The sequence below is a fragment of the Lissotriton helveticus genome, chromosome 12 (genome assembly GCF_964261635.1).
Source record: "Lissotriton helveticus chromosome 12, aLisHel1.1, whole genome shotgun sequence".
Taxonomy (NCBI): domain Eukaryota; kingdom Metazoa; phylum Chordata; class Amphibia; order Caudata; family Salamandridae; genus Lissotriton; species Lissotriton helveticus.
Genome location: NC_136073.1, coordinates 88,290,644 through 88,303,910, shown reverse-complemented (window position 1 = coordinate 88,303,910; position 13,267 = coordinate 88,290,644). Strand labels below are relative to the sequence as shown.

General features: G+C 39.5%; 1 protein-coding gene across 1 annotated transcript in view; it reads left to right on the top strand.

Annotated features, from left to right (window-relative positions):
- The window catches only part of LOC144797897 (extracellular calcium-sensing receptor-like), a 72,799-nt gene extending 70,032 nt beyond the window's left edge, over window positions 1–2,767 (top strand). Inside the window, 1 exon segment of the mRNA XM_078668699.1 lies at window positions 1,827–2,767. Coding sequence (XP_078524825.1) covers window positions 1,827–2,767 — 941 coding nt within the window.
- The last annotated feature ends 10,500 nt before the right edge of the window (window positions 2,768–13,267 follow it).

Here is a 13,267-nt window from a genome sequence, read left to right as displayed (position 1 = left end):
TCAGGTGTGGTCTTCTGTGTTTGTAGGTGCATAGGTGGAAAGTATTTTAAGTAATACTTAATTATCAATTAATTATTAGTTTTTAAATAATTATTTTAGTGATTTCTAATTATGTTAATTGGGTAATAATTATTTACTATAGTTTTGTATGTGGGCTGCTAGATTTGTGTTGCATATTGTGGCAAGTTAATTAAATAATACATTCTAGACATTCTTAATTGCTAATTATTACATCTTGTTAATAATCATCTCAATTGTTTTCACATAGAAAGACATGCTAGTAAGAGTTTTATATTTCTTGTAAACTAATGGAGTTCTGCTTGTTTTGAAGTGGGCTCTTCCCCTATACATCTTCCTTCATGAAAGATGCCTGTCACATCAAGTACAACTTTTAAGCTGACTGCCAGCAACACAATTCATGGGAGAGACCAGAGTTCACACATGGATGTTGGCCACAGTGATATATGCATCAACATATTAATCCCAGCCATACTCTTTATGGTTCTTGTATCAGCCCCATCTCCCTTTCTGAGATGTGCCATGCCCCCTCTTGTGATTCATCACTGATCCAAAGAGTGGTCTTTTCAAATGTAAAATTATGTCTCTTCCTTTTCCCTCCAGTGTACCCCCACCCACCTCATAGGAATGCAGCAATAAACAATATTGTTTGGGTGGATTCCTCTCCTTTTCATGTCTTTTCCAGGCAGGCCTAGGTTTCTGAAAATGGAACCCATGGTCTTCCATACAATGTACCATTGCAAGCAGGCTCACTCAGTGTACTTTCACAGCACACTTTCAGTCCAGCTCTGTTACCTCCATGCATTGTACCATTACAAGTACGCATTCATCCATCATGCACATACAGTCTGTGTGCACTTTTCAGCACTGAAGCTTTTCTATACTTAACCAGGGTATGCTCTTTACAAACACACACACTGCCAGTACACACACTCACTTTGAGATCTGTACAATACTTCATCCTTCATGTATTGAACTCCACACAAGCACACATACACTCAGTACATGTTTTATCCACACATGCATTCCACAGCACTACATTTCTAATGTAATGTATTCCTCCCAGTCACACATATACACAGTACATTTACTAACCACACATGCACAGCGCAGTACTGCACCATCCTTGTGCAGTCCCTTTTTCAGGCACATATACAACTAATACAGAGTCACTATGCCTATATTGTGCAGTACTCCACGACTTACCTGATGTAGGACAAGGGTGAATTAAGCACACAGTAGTGGAAGTTTTAAAAAGGTGGGTGAGCCTGTAGGCCTCACTCAAGTGACACAAAGTGTAGAGGTACTGTTCACTACAACTGATCACTATGAGGATAGCGCTTTGGGCTCCACTCCCGGCCCAACAAGACCACAATACCTGACACAAGTTTATCTTTTGATGCACGCGCATGATGCTGCTATGACAAAAAAAATCAGTATTTGGAACCCAGATAGCAGTACAGTTGGGCAAACATGGCAGGGGTACACATCTTTTACAGTGCATAGGATGTTTCCATTGCAACTAGGTGAAGAATATTTCCCTGGATCTTGATACAGAGTAAGGACCTCCCTGCCAAACATTTTCAGGGAAAAAAATCCTGAAATTAAAAAGACTTTCTATGAACATGCTTTTAGCCACATATGCAAATCCACATTTAAATAAAGCAAATAATAAGACATACAATTAACTACTATACCAGAAAACAACTTCAGCTGATAAATGAAACCAGAAATGTAAGGCCTAATTTTGTTCTGCCTGTGCTGTTATCAGACCCTAAGTGACAATCCTGTTGGCTTTCTGTTTTCAGATTCTGTTGAGTGTTCCAAATGCCCATGGGACCAATGGCCCAACAAACAGCAAGACAGATGCATCAAGAAGACCACTGAATTTCTTTCCTTTGAGGAGCCTTTAGGAGCTACATTAACTGCAACCAGCATTTGTTCTTCAGCAATTCCTGTTATCATCCTAGCACTCTTTGTCCATCATAGGCACACTCCAATTGTCAAAGCCAACAACCGCTCACTCAGCTATCTCCTGCTCATATCCCTCAGTTTGTGTTTTCTCTGTTCATTGACTTTTATTGGTTACCCAACCCCACAGAAATGCCTTTTCCGCCAGGCTGGGTTTGGTGTCATCTTTTCCCTTTGTGTCTCTTGCATAATGGCCAAAACCATCACGGTAGTCATTGCATTCAATGCCACCAAACCAAACAGCAACTTAAGGAGGTGGATAGGACCGCAAATCTCCTATACAGTCATCAGTATCTGTACACTCATTCAAGTTCTTCTGTGCGTTTCTTGGCTAGTTATATCTCCTCCTTTCTCTGAAATTAATACTTATTCTCAGCCTGGAAAAATTATAATTGAATGTAATGAAGGTTCTTCCTTAGCTTTCTGGTGCATGCTGGCATACCTCGGATTTTTGGCTACTGTGAGTTTCATAGTGGCCTTCCTAGCAAGAAAATTGCCTGACAGCTTTAATGAGGCTAAATTTATCACTTTCAGCATGCTCGCTTTTCTCAGTGTTTGGATATCATTTATTCCAGCCTATCTCAGCACCAAGGGCAAGTACATGGTGGCCATGGAGATTTTTGCCATTCTGTCTTCCAGTTGTTCCCTTGTGTTCTGCATATTTTTCATCAAATGCTACATTATCCTGTTGAGGCCTGAGATGAATTCTAAAGCATATATGATGAGCAAGTGAACAAATAGCCAACAAAACCATCATGGATGTTGTACTTCAATGTAAATGCTATATGTTTAAAGCTATCATACCAATATCTAATATACCCACCGGACATATATGTATAAATCATCTGCAGCCATGATTTGTATATCATCTTTCAGTTTATCTCCTGAGTTGGAGCCACAAGTAAAGCTACAGTAAAAACACTTAATGCTCTTAAATGTGTTATAGAAAATGTTCCCTCTTTATATCGATTATATTGTACTTAACTTATAAATACCAGAAACATAAACATATTTATACATTGCATGCTTTTATTAGAAGTGGGTCAATATATTAGTTAGTTTTTCTGATACAGACATTGTTATTGTTTTAGGTAAATTATTGATTAGGACAAGAAATTGCAGAATAGCCAAACAGTTGAAGTACTTTTCAAGAATCACAATTCCATTATTTTCAACAGCACATTTGACCTTCATTCATGCGTCTGGGAAATATGAGCCATATTCCCCATATTGTGGTGCATCCCAAATAAGTGCAAAGTATAAAGAAGGCATCTGTTGTGCAAGCTTGTAGTCACAAGCTCATTTTGATCATGTGTTAAATGTGCTGCATTTAAGAAATATTATGCTGTTTTTTCACTAAGAGAGCATGCTCAAATATTGGGAAAGGGGAATAAAAAGGTGCAGTGGGCACATATGCAGGTGCACCTCTAATTTACATAGTATTGTGCTTGCATATGCATGGACACAGGACTTGACCCCCCCGCCTGTTGAAGGTGTGCTCTATGATAAGGTACACCACAATGCAGACAGAGGATACATATGTTTTCGGAATGATTTGGCCATTACCTCAACATCATTACTTCTAGAGAGGCAGCACAAGTGCTTGTTGAACCAAGTAAGTAAGTAAGTAAACTTTATTGTTCTGTTAATAAAAACTTACAATATATCATAATATAATTATCAAATAAAACATCACCAATTACACATCATCATCAAATCTGTCTTCAATCAATTAGAACCTCTCAAGGATTACTTCATTAGGCCACAAGTGAAAAATTGTTTACCTAAGTTGTGTCCTGTTATAGTGATCCACAGCTGTAGGCCACCAACTATGAAATAAAATCCAAATATCTTTACCCAATTAGAAGTTATGAGGGGCTTCAATATTGAAATATTGCAGAGCATGGACCTTATTGCACATACTTAGTATGATTGCATTTAAAGAGTTCCTTAAAAAAATGTTATAATACTGAGTGATTAATCGGTCCAACGGTGGCAAAACATAGTGCTACATGCCTTTAATAAATTACCTATTTCATTTTAAATGTATCTTATGATACCAGTAAAAAATCAAACCTGATTTAGCATAATCAATCATATGCAACTACAATGTTGAGGGCAATACCATTAAAATTCATACTTATTAAGACCACTTCAGATCATCATTTTTTCTTTGTTCTTTATTTTCCCTTTTTCCTAATTCAATTTATATAATCATCTTGTCCTCTAGTTATTCCACTGGATATAACCTTTATAGCTCACTCTTTGCTAATTTGGACTTAGCAATTGACATGAATTTGTGGAATTTTCCACAAAATATCAAATTGTCTCCTTGGAGATAGGCTGTTACTGTTTCTTTACATATTTGTATAGAATTTATAATAAAAACTGTCTCAACAGCTGTTTGTGCTCTGCCATTAGGGCTGGGCAGCAACAGACAATATGAAACATGTCTTCCGTAAAATAATTAAAAAGATGATGTGATGTCTCTTTGGTCAATCTCCTCCAAGAGGGTGAATTAAATGAGTTTGCAAAACTCCAAGTCGGAGGTAAAACAGCTTTAATTTTGGCATTAATCCATTCAGCCCTTCTACGTATGGCTGATATTTTAAGGGACCATATGTACCAATAACCATCCATGCAGGGGCTCTTTTAGACACCACATCTCTATCCTTTCAGGATGAAATCATGTTTACTAATCCATTTATAACTATGTTAAATGCAGCTTGAAAAAAGGGATACAGCCCAAAGCTCCTCTGCCTTAAAAGTGGATTGGGCCAAGTTAAAATATTCATGTTCTGTGTTGTTTCTGTGGTCACTTATTGCCTACCACACAATTGTGCTGAGTGTCGAGCTTGGATAGTTTTTGAGCTCATGGTAGAATTTCAGGTATGCTCCAAGCCTACGTATGCACTGCTGCCTAAGGCCAAACTCTAAACGGATTTGAACTAATGAGGCCTGCCTAGGAAAATTAAACAGGTGGCGATAGGTTCCTACAATTGCATTGTCTAATATTTCATCCGCTTTGCCTCTCAATATCTCACCATCATATTTCAGTGAAGGGGCATGTTTAACGTCCATTGCTTGCAGGAGTGGCTAGTGAGATATGCCTTTTAAAGAGTTCTGCATTGAAGAAAATGCAACAGCTAGTGCGTTATTTCTTCTTAAAATTGCAGTACTCTGGTTTATAAATGAGCTTCTTGAGTTAAAAATCACCAGAAGTATTCATACTCAGACATAGATTCAGGAGCCACTCCTTGTATATAAAATATTGGTGGTGAAGATCTTTACCTTAATACAAAACTAGTTTTAGATTTATTAAGCTTGACTCCTAACCGATGATCCACATCATACTGAACAGTTGTATTAATTGAACCGGAAGTATTCATACTCAGACATAGATTCAGGAGCCACTCCTTGTATATAAAATATTGGTGGTGAAGATCTTTACCTTAATACAAAACTAGTTTTAGATTTATTAAGCTTGACTCCTAACCGATGATCCACATCATACTGAACAGTTGTATTAATTGAATGCTGAAGCTCAACCTTTGTATAGCTAATCAGCACTACATCATCAGCATACAATATATGAGAAACATTAAAACCAGCCACCGTAGGCGAGTGGAAGTTCACAATCTTTAGGGCAGGTGGCATTCTGGCCAGATATAAATTAAAGAAAAGAGGTGCAAATACACAGCACAGTTTTAGGCCATTTCTTTTTGCTATTGTTTTGGAGACGGTTATACAATTGCCCAACCTAACCCTCGTCCAAGTGTCTGAGTACAGCTATTGGATATCTCTCAGGAGTAGAGGAGTTAAAAAAATTTAAACATAGGATGTTTCTCGGCCTTGCATCAAATGCTGAGCGAAAGTCTATGTAACACAAATGTAGCTTAAAGGAACAGTAACTTACCTGTTCAATTGTTAAGGCCAGCATCTGAATGTTGCCAGTTGTACCAATTCACTTTGTAAACCCTGTCTGGTTCTTCGACACAAATAAATTGGTCTCAGCGCAGTCCGTTAATTAAGTAAGCAGACATTTAGCTACATTTTTTGCCTCCACATCCATTAGATCAATCAACGTATAATTGGAAAGTAAGGAGGTTTGACCAGCTATGTAAATTAGTGTTAATGTTGACCCCCTCCAGCTATCTTCAATTTATAGATTGTGAAGGATATGCTTGAATAAAGTGAAAAGTTTATCTGTCCAAAATTGTGGATTCTGTTCGTAAATCGACAGTGGCAGATCATTAGGGCCCTGGTCCCCATATTGGTGACCCTTGGAAATAATGTTTTTCACTTTACCCAATGAGATTGCTTTAGAGTAAGACTTTAACCAAAAATCTGGTAAAAACTTTTTTAGAGAACCCTTTATTGAGACAGAACCCTGTACATTTCCTTTAAAAAGATGTCCAGGAGGCTTCTGAGATAATTGAGGTAGAATAAGATATCCTCGGACCAAAGGGGGATTCACCAGCCTCCAAAATGTGCTGGTATTATTTTGCTTGGAGACAAAGAGGATTTTACATAAGTATAGGTCTACCTGAAATTTCGCTGAGTCCCTTTTTTTATTTAACGATGTTACTTTGGGAAGTATCTCATTTTGTTTGCAAAAGTTTTAGTTATTTCTCTGCACCCTCAAGGCATTGTTCAGCTTTTTCTTGCTGTTATAAGTTGAATGGAAATTCACAGATTTCCACAGAGTCAGATTCCTTGAGTTCCACCCAACTTTAGTCTTTTTTTTTTCCTTCCATTTTTCAATTGCAGTGAAAGAGAAAATACAATACAATGGAGACATACCAAGTGCCAATTCTTGAAAAGTAGCTGTGGTAGTTTCTTATATAAAAATATGAGTATCAAAATCAGTAGCATGTATAAACAACTGTATCACATTGCTGCAAATCGAATAAAGAGAAAAAAAATAATTTGATCAATTTTGCTAAAAATGATAGATAAAGTAATCAGTGCAACAGTACATCACTGGAATAATAAAGCAACCCTGCAGGTTAAATATTATAAAATATTGATAAAAGGATATATACAAAAGTGAGTAGTGCATAAGGAAAGAAAAGTGGCTTGTGCCTGTTTGTAGAGAAGGGTAATTTTTATTCGCTAATCTCGCCTGTTTCCAGAGTTGGTAAATTAAGCCAGTGAGAAAGATGACCCCAGATGATTAATCCTTTTTTTTTATCTGTGTCCCTTTTTAGCGTATATTGTCTTCTCTAATAAATTAATTGAATAAAAATGAGCTAACCAATGCGTAAACAGTGGGGGATTAGGATCCAACCAAGCAGATGCGATGCACAGCCTAAAGACGGCCATAGCAATGAATATTAGGGCTCCTCCATTCTTTCTCTCTATCAAGTCTAATGTGCCCAACATTATAGTAGAGGGTGTAAAACATAAATTGTGAGATAACACCTGTCCCAAGAAGTGTTGAATTTTATTTATTCATGGTCCTAATTTGGCGCATGTAGCAAACATGTGGATCGAATCGGCCTTAAATTCAGCACAACGAGGGCAGTATTTTCCTTTCCTGGAACCCCATTTTGCAATCCTACAGGGAGTAAAATATAAAAAATAAACAGGTTTTATAAAACTGTGCCGGAAAGTTAGAGGATAACAAATCGCTTGGGGCGGACTTAAGTGCAAAACAAAAACCATTATTAGTAATGTTCAGTTTCTGTTGCCACTTGGAGGATATTATAGACAGATCATCGGGCATTAAGCTGTTAATACATTTATAAATAATTCCGATGCATGGAGATGTATTTCCGCGGAGCTTCTCAATCAGATCACAATTGGCGAAGCCTGAAGGGCCCCCTGTATTTCGTAAAAAAAAGGATTCAATAGCTAACAGTTCCCTGTTATTTAATTTATAGAGGAATTGAAGATCTTTAAAAGGCAAAACCTCATCGGATGAGTAAAGATCTCCTAATTTCTTTACTCCTTTATCTATTCAAGTTTGGAAGTAAGATGTACTAAACATATCTGGTAGGTTAGGATTATTTATAGTAGGAGTATAGAAATTCAATCTGCTGATACCAAGACATTTACGTATAGATGTAAAAACTTTATAAACACCTAGAGGGTCTTAAATTTGACTCTTTTGTAATATCCCAGTTCCAGCTGTCGCCACAAACAGCCCCAAGCGTCGGGCCGAGCAGAAGTTCAAAGGGTGAGGGCAAACCGACAGCGGGCGCTGGGGGGGGAGTCTTGTAACAAAATAGGGCATCATTGTAAGACAGTAGCCCAGTAATATAAATTTAGGATGGGCAAAGCCCATCCCCCTCTTTCCTGGGGTATAGATAAAATGTAAATGCCCTTCTAGGTTGGGAAAAGGCCCAAACAAATTGGGAGAATAGCTTTTTAAACCTTGAGAATATCGGCTTGTTAAACTCTAAGGGTATAGCCCTAAATAGGTATAGTATTCTTGGAAGAAAAATCAGTTTCAGTAGATTGCATCGTCCAATGACAGAGAGGTGAAGATTGTTGAGACGGTTCAAGGCTTTCCTTGGCTCCAAAATTAGAGGATCGGTATCAGCTAAGATATCAATACCCAGGTATTCGGCTTTGACTACTACTCTTCCATCATTCCAGGTGATTTTGCTGTTGATTATAATTTGGGTTTTTCCTTTATTAAATTTATATCCAGATGGAGAGCCGAATAGATGAGCCTAAGCTTCGATTTCTGGAATGGCTTTTTCTGGATCCGGCTTGACCAGGACCAGATCATCTGCATAGGCCATCATTTTGGATTCTAGGCCGAATCTGCTCACTGAGGGTATGTCCTGGTGTCCTTCTAGTTTTTTTATGAGCGGGTCAATATAGATGGCAAAAAGTAATGGAGAACAAGGACAACCTTGGCGAGTCCCCCGAGTGATTTTAATTTTTTCGGTCAATCCCCCTTTAATAGATACCTTGGCCGTGGGGTTGATATATAATGCCTTAATGGCCGGGATGGCTTCAACCCCAAAGTTCATTCTCTGCATGACACCCCAGAGATAGTTCCAGGAGACCTGGTCGAATGCTTTTTCGGCAGAGTAATGAGCCTTGGGATGTGTTCTGTAGTACCCTTAGAAGGGATAAATCCATGCTGCCACCTGGACACTTGCCCTTCATTTCTAGCCAAAAGCCAAAAGCCATGAGGCAAAGATTTTAGAATATGCTTTCGAATCACCATTTATAAGGGTGATTGGACGATATGAGCCCATTTCCGTTGGGGGTTTATCTTTTTTAGGAAAAACTATTATCTTAGTAGTAGACCATGATTGAGGAGGGGAAACACCCTGGAATATTTGCGTCACTACCGCATTAAGGATATCTTTGATTTGTGGGAGAAAAGCCTTATAAAATTCCACTGGGATGCAGTTGGGCCCGGCAGCTTTCCCATCTGGTAAGCTATGCAGAGCTCTAGCAATTTCTTCCCATGATGGAGCGGTTTCAAGTAGCTCTTGCTCTTCTCTGCTAAGTGTTGCCAGCGTTATTGAATCTAGATAGGCATCTAGATGGTTACTAAAGTCAAATTGCTCACCTGCGCCCTCAGAATATAAATCCCGGAAGAATCCGCAAAAGGCTGTGCAAATTTCTTTAGGGTTGCTGGTTATAACTCCTGCAGATGTTTTGATTTTTTGTATTTCGTTAGCCAAAACCTGTAGCCTGGTTCTCATAGCCAACTGATGGCTGATTTTTTCACTATATTCATATGTATTTTCGCGTGCTGCAGCCCACTTGGAGGCAGCTTTGTCAGCCAGTACGGAACAGATCTCTGCCCTAGCGGCAGCCACAGCCAGTTGTGCCGTATCAATATCGCCCTTGGACTGAATAACTGAGACAAGGTTTTCCTCAGTTTATGCTAATTTAGATTGTAATTCCATCAGCTGAGTTTTCTCTTGTTTATTTTTCTTAAGTGAAAATTGTAGGGTTTCCCCACGAACACAGGCTTTTAACCTGTCCTAGACTACCATAGTAGGGGCTGTGCCTAGATTGTTATCAAGGAAGGTCTTTATCCATTGTTTTTTTTTTTACTTTATTTAGCACTTTGTGAAAAGCAAAGCAGAGCACAGAGTTCAATTGCAGTATACATAGGGTACATTTCAACGCAATCAGCACAGTAGGTCAATTAAGGCACAGTGGAATATTCAAGTAATGACAAAACCATATTTGATACACATTGAGACTCCATAAAAGCTGTCCCACATAGCTTCGATCCAATCTCTCCCTCCCAAGAACCCCTTTATCCTCATATACCAGAATTCACTACAGGCCCGCTTGTTATACATACATGGGATGTGTCAAGGAGTGCACATGAATGCGGTGCACTCATCTAACCCACCACTGTTGGTTCAATACCCTGTTCCCGTTGTGAGGGGGGATCTTGCTGTTGTGTCGCAGAGAAAGCCCGGAAGGGACCCCATATGTCTTTCGGCCTGGAGGAGGGTGGAGTAGTGCCCGCATACAGGTCGCTTTTCATGGAGCAGGTAACAAGGCTTTGCATCCAGCCAGATATCGCCGGCACCCTCTTGCTACCCCAGTAAATCGCAACCTCCCTTTTAGCTAGGAGTAGGACGATAGCGACAAATCTGCACACCTTCAGGGGGATCTGAACTACATATCCCATGAGGGCTATCTCGGGCAATGGCACCAGAGGAATCTGTATCATTTTGGTTAATAGTTTGTGTACAGCTACCCAATAGACGTGGACTCGTGGGCATGTTCATGCGAGATGTGAGAAGTCAGCCTGCGGGGCCTGACAGGGCTGGCAACAGTGCGGTCTGGTGGGGTCTATCCTGTGTATTTGGGCCGGTGTAATATAAATTCTGTGTAATAATTTTAAATGTATCAATTTGTGTCTGCTGTTGAGGGATACTGTTTTAGTAACTCTGCAGCAGGCTGCCCATTGTTCATCAGTGATTGGGTTGCCTAAGTCCAATTACCATGTACTACGCAGTCTGTTATCGTCCGCTGGGACGAGGTCAGCGCACGCCCTATACAACTGAGACATAATGTGGAATCCTTTGCTGCTATCTATCACCAGTGTAAGTCGAGAAAATGAGGGAGGTTCTAGTGGATATTCAGGAAGCCGGGCTCGCAGGGCAGAACGTAATCTGGCCAAAAGAAATTTGTCCATGAATGTGGCATCTGAAAAGGTAGACATATCTCCTGGGTCAAAAATATGGCCAGCCGGATAGAGGTCTCCCATCATGGCAATATTAAATTTAGTGCAGGTCTTTTGCACCAGCTTTTCGCCAGTTATAGGAAGGAAAGTGGCATTAGGAAGCAGAAGTGAGGAGGAGTACAATGTTTGTGTGCGAGTGATACTTCACAGCTTAAGCCATGCCCAGCTGGTGGTAGAGACTGGCTGTATGTCTTTGGGGTCTCTGGGATACCATTGGGCAGAACGGTAGCAAGTGTGTTAGGTAAAACAAAATCAGATCCCGGGCGTAGGTATGTAATCCTTGCGTCTGGTTGATACCATGTTTGTGCGAGGTCTTTATCCATTGTTTCATGTGAGTCTGGTAGCCTTCATCATGTAGAAGTGCTCTTTCAAAGCTCCAGGATGAAATTTCCTTGCGTATTAACAGCCCCCGAATGTTAAGGCCTAAGGAATCATGGTCAGAGAGAATACGGGGAAGTAATTCAATTTTGCTGTAATGAATTAGCGAAGAAGAAACCATAAAAAAATCTAAACGTGCAAGAGATTTGTGAGGTGCAGAAAAAAATGTTTATCCAGGTAGATTTGGGTATAAATAAGACCAAACATCCACCAACCCATGAGTATAAAGAAGATTCTTGAGTGCTCGAAGCAATTTGGGTTTGCGGGCGGTCTGGTGGCATTGAGAATTAGACCCCCAATTACATGGTAAATTAATGTTAAGATCACAGGCAGGGGCCAATGAGCCAATTCAGCCGAAACCTGGTCGATCACACTGGGGTCATCCAAGACACACCCATATATAGAGCACAAAGTAAATGAAAATGTAGGTGTTATGCAACATTCCGTAAGCATCCATCTTCCTCGGGTGTCAGATTTAATTCGAGTAGATTGAGGGAGATAATTACACCGAGCTAAAATAGCAGCACCCTTGGAGCGAGTCCCTTGTGTAGTACCCCCAATAACTTTATTTCCTAAGCTATTTAAATGATACAATTGAGAGCCTTCTATATGTGGCTCTTGGAGACAAATTACATTAGCCCCTGTAAGCCGTAAACTCTGAGCTACCTTTTTCCTTTTTCGAATGTCATTTAGCCCTCAAATGTTTAAAGATAGAATTTTAAGATTTGTTGTATTCATTAATGTTTTGAAAGGGGAATCTCCTCGTTTTGAGCATTATACATGGGTGCACATAAAATATATAAGTTGTGTGTGAAAAGACCTGATTAGCTTGTTAAACCCATGAGTAAAAAAAAGCCTGTATGAAAAAAACACATCAAGAAAACAAAAAAACGCCCGCTTAAAATGGACCATTGGGATCTATATATATATCAATCTATAAGACACCCTATATGTACATTTAGTGTGAATTTGCAAAGAACAGTTAGCTGTTTTTACGCTTTCAATGTGCCTAACTTCTATCTTAAATTCAGCCTCCCACTCCTGGGCAGCCCACCCGGCACACCCCTTGCCCCCTCCTCCCACACCCACCCTCCCCCCGAACATGATCAATCAGGAATTTCCTGAATGATAGACCCTGCCTTAACACCCCACCACCTTTGCCTTGCCATGAAAAATACGTTCAAATTTAAGTATGCAGCTTATGTGAATCCTCAAAATTAAAAAAAAAAACTACAGAAAAAAGGAAAAAAAAATAGCCAAAAATATATAAAGGGATATCTTCTTGGTCACATTATTCAATACTTTAAAATAGGCTAAATGCTTTTTAAAGGCTTAGCTGTAACCATCCTGATGCCTATTTTATTTACTTTGGCATTTTCTGAGTTTTAGGATCGGTAAGAAACTCTTGTGCCTTAATTTCCGACGTGAAAACTTGTGATGCGCCATTCAAGATAACCTTTAAATTGCCAGGGTTCATGAGGAAAACCTGGGCTGTTGAAATGGAGTTATTAGTTATCGAAGTTGCCATCTTCGCTCCACGGTGATGTGGCAAAAATCAGGTTTGGCAAAAAAGGATACCCCTTCAAAAGATTTCTGGGAGTTATGTCTGGCTTGATAAAAGATTTCCACCTTAATAGCAAGTTCCTAAAAAAAACAGGAACGCTTGTGGTCTTGTAGAGTCATTGGTGCTGCCAGACTGTCTTTTAAGCGTAAGGGGGA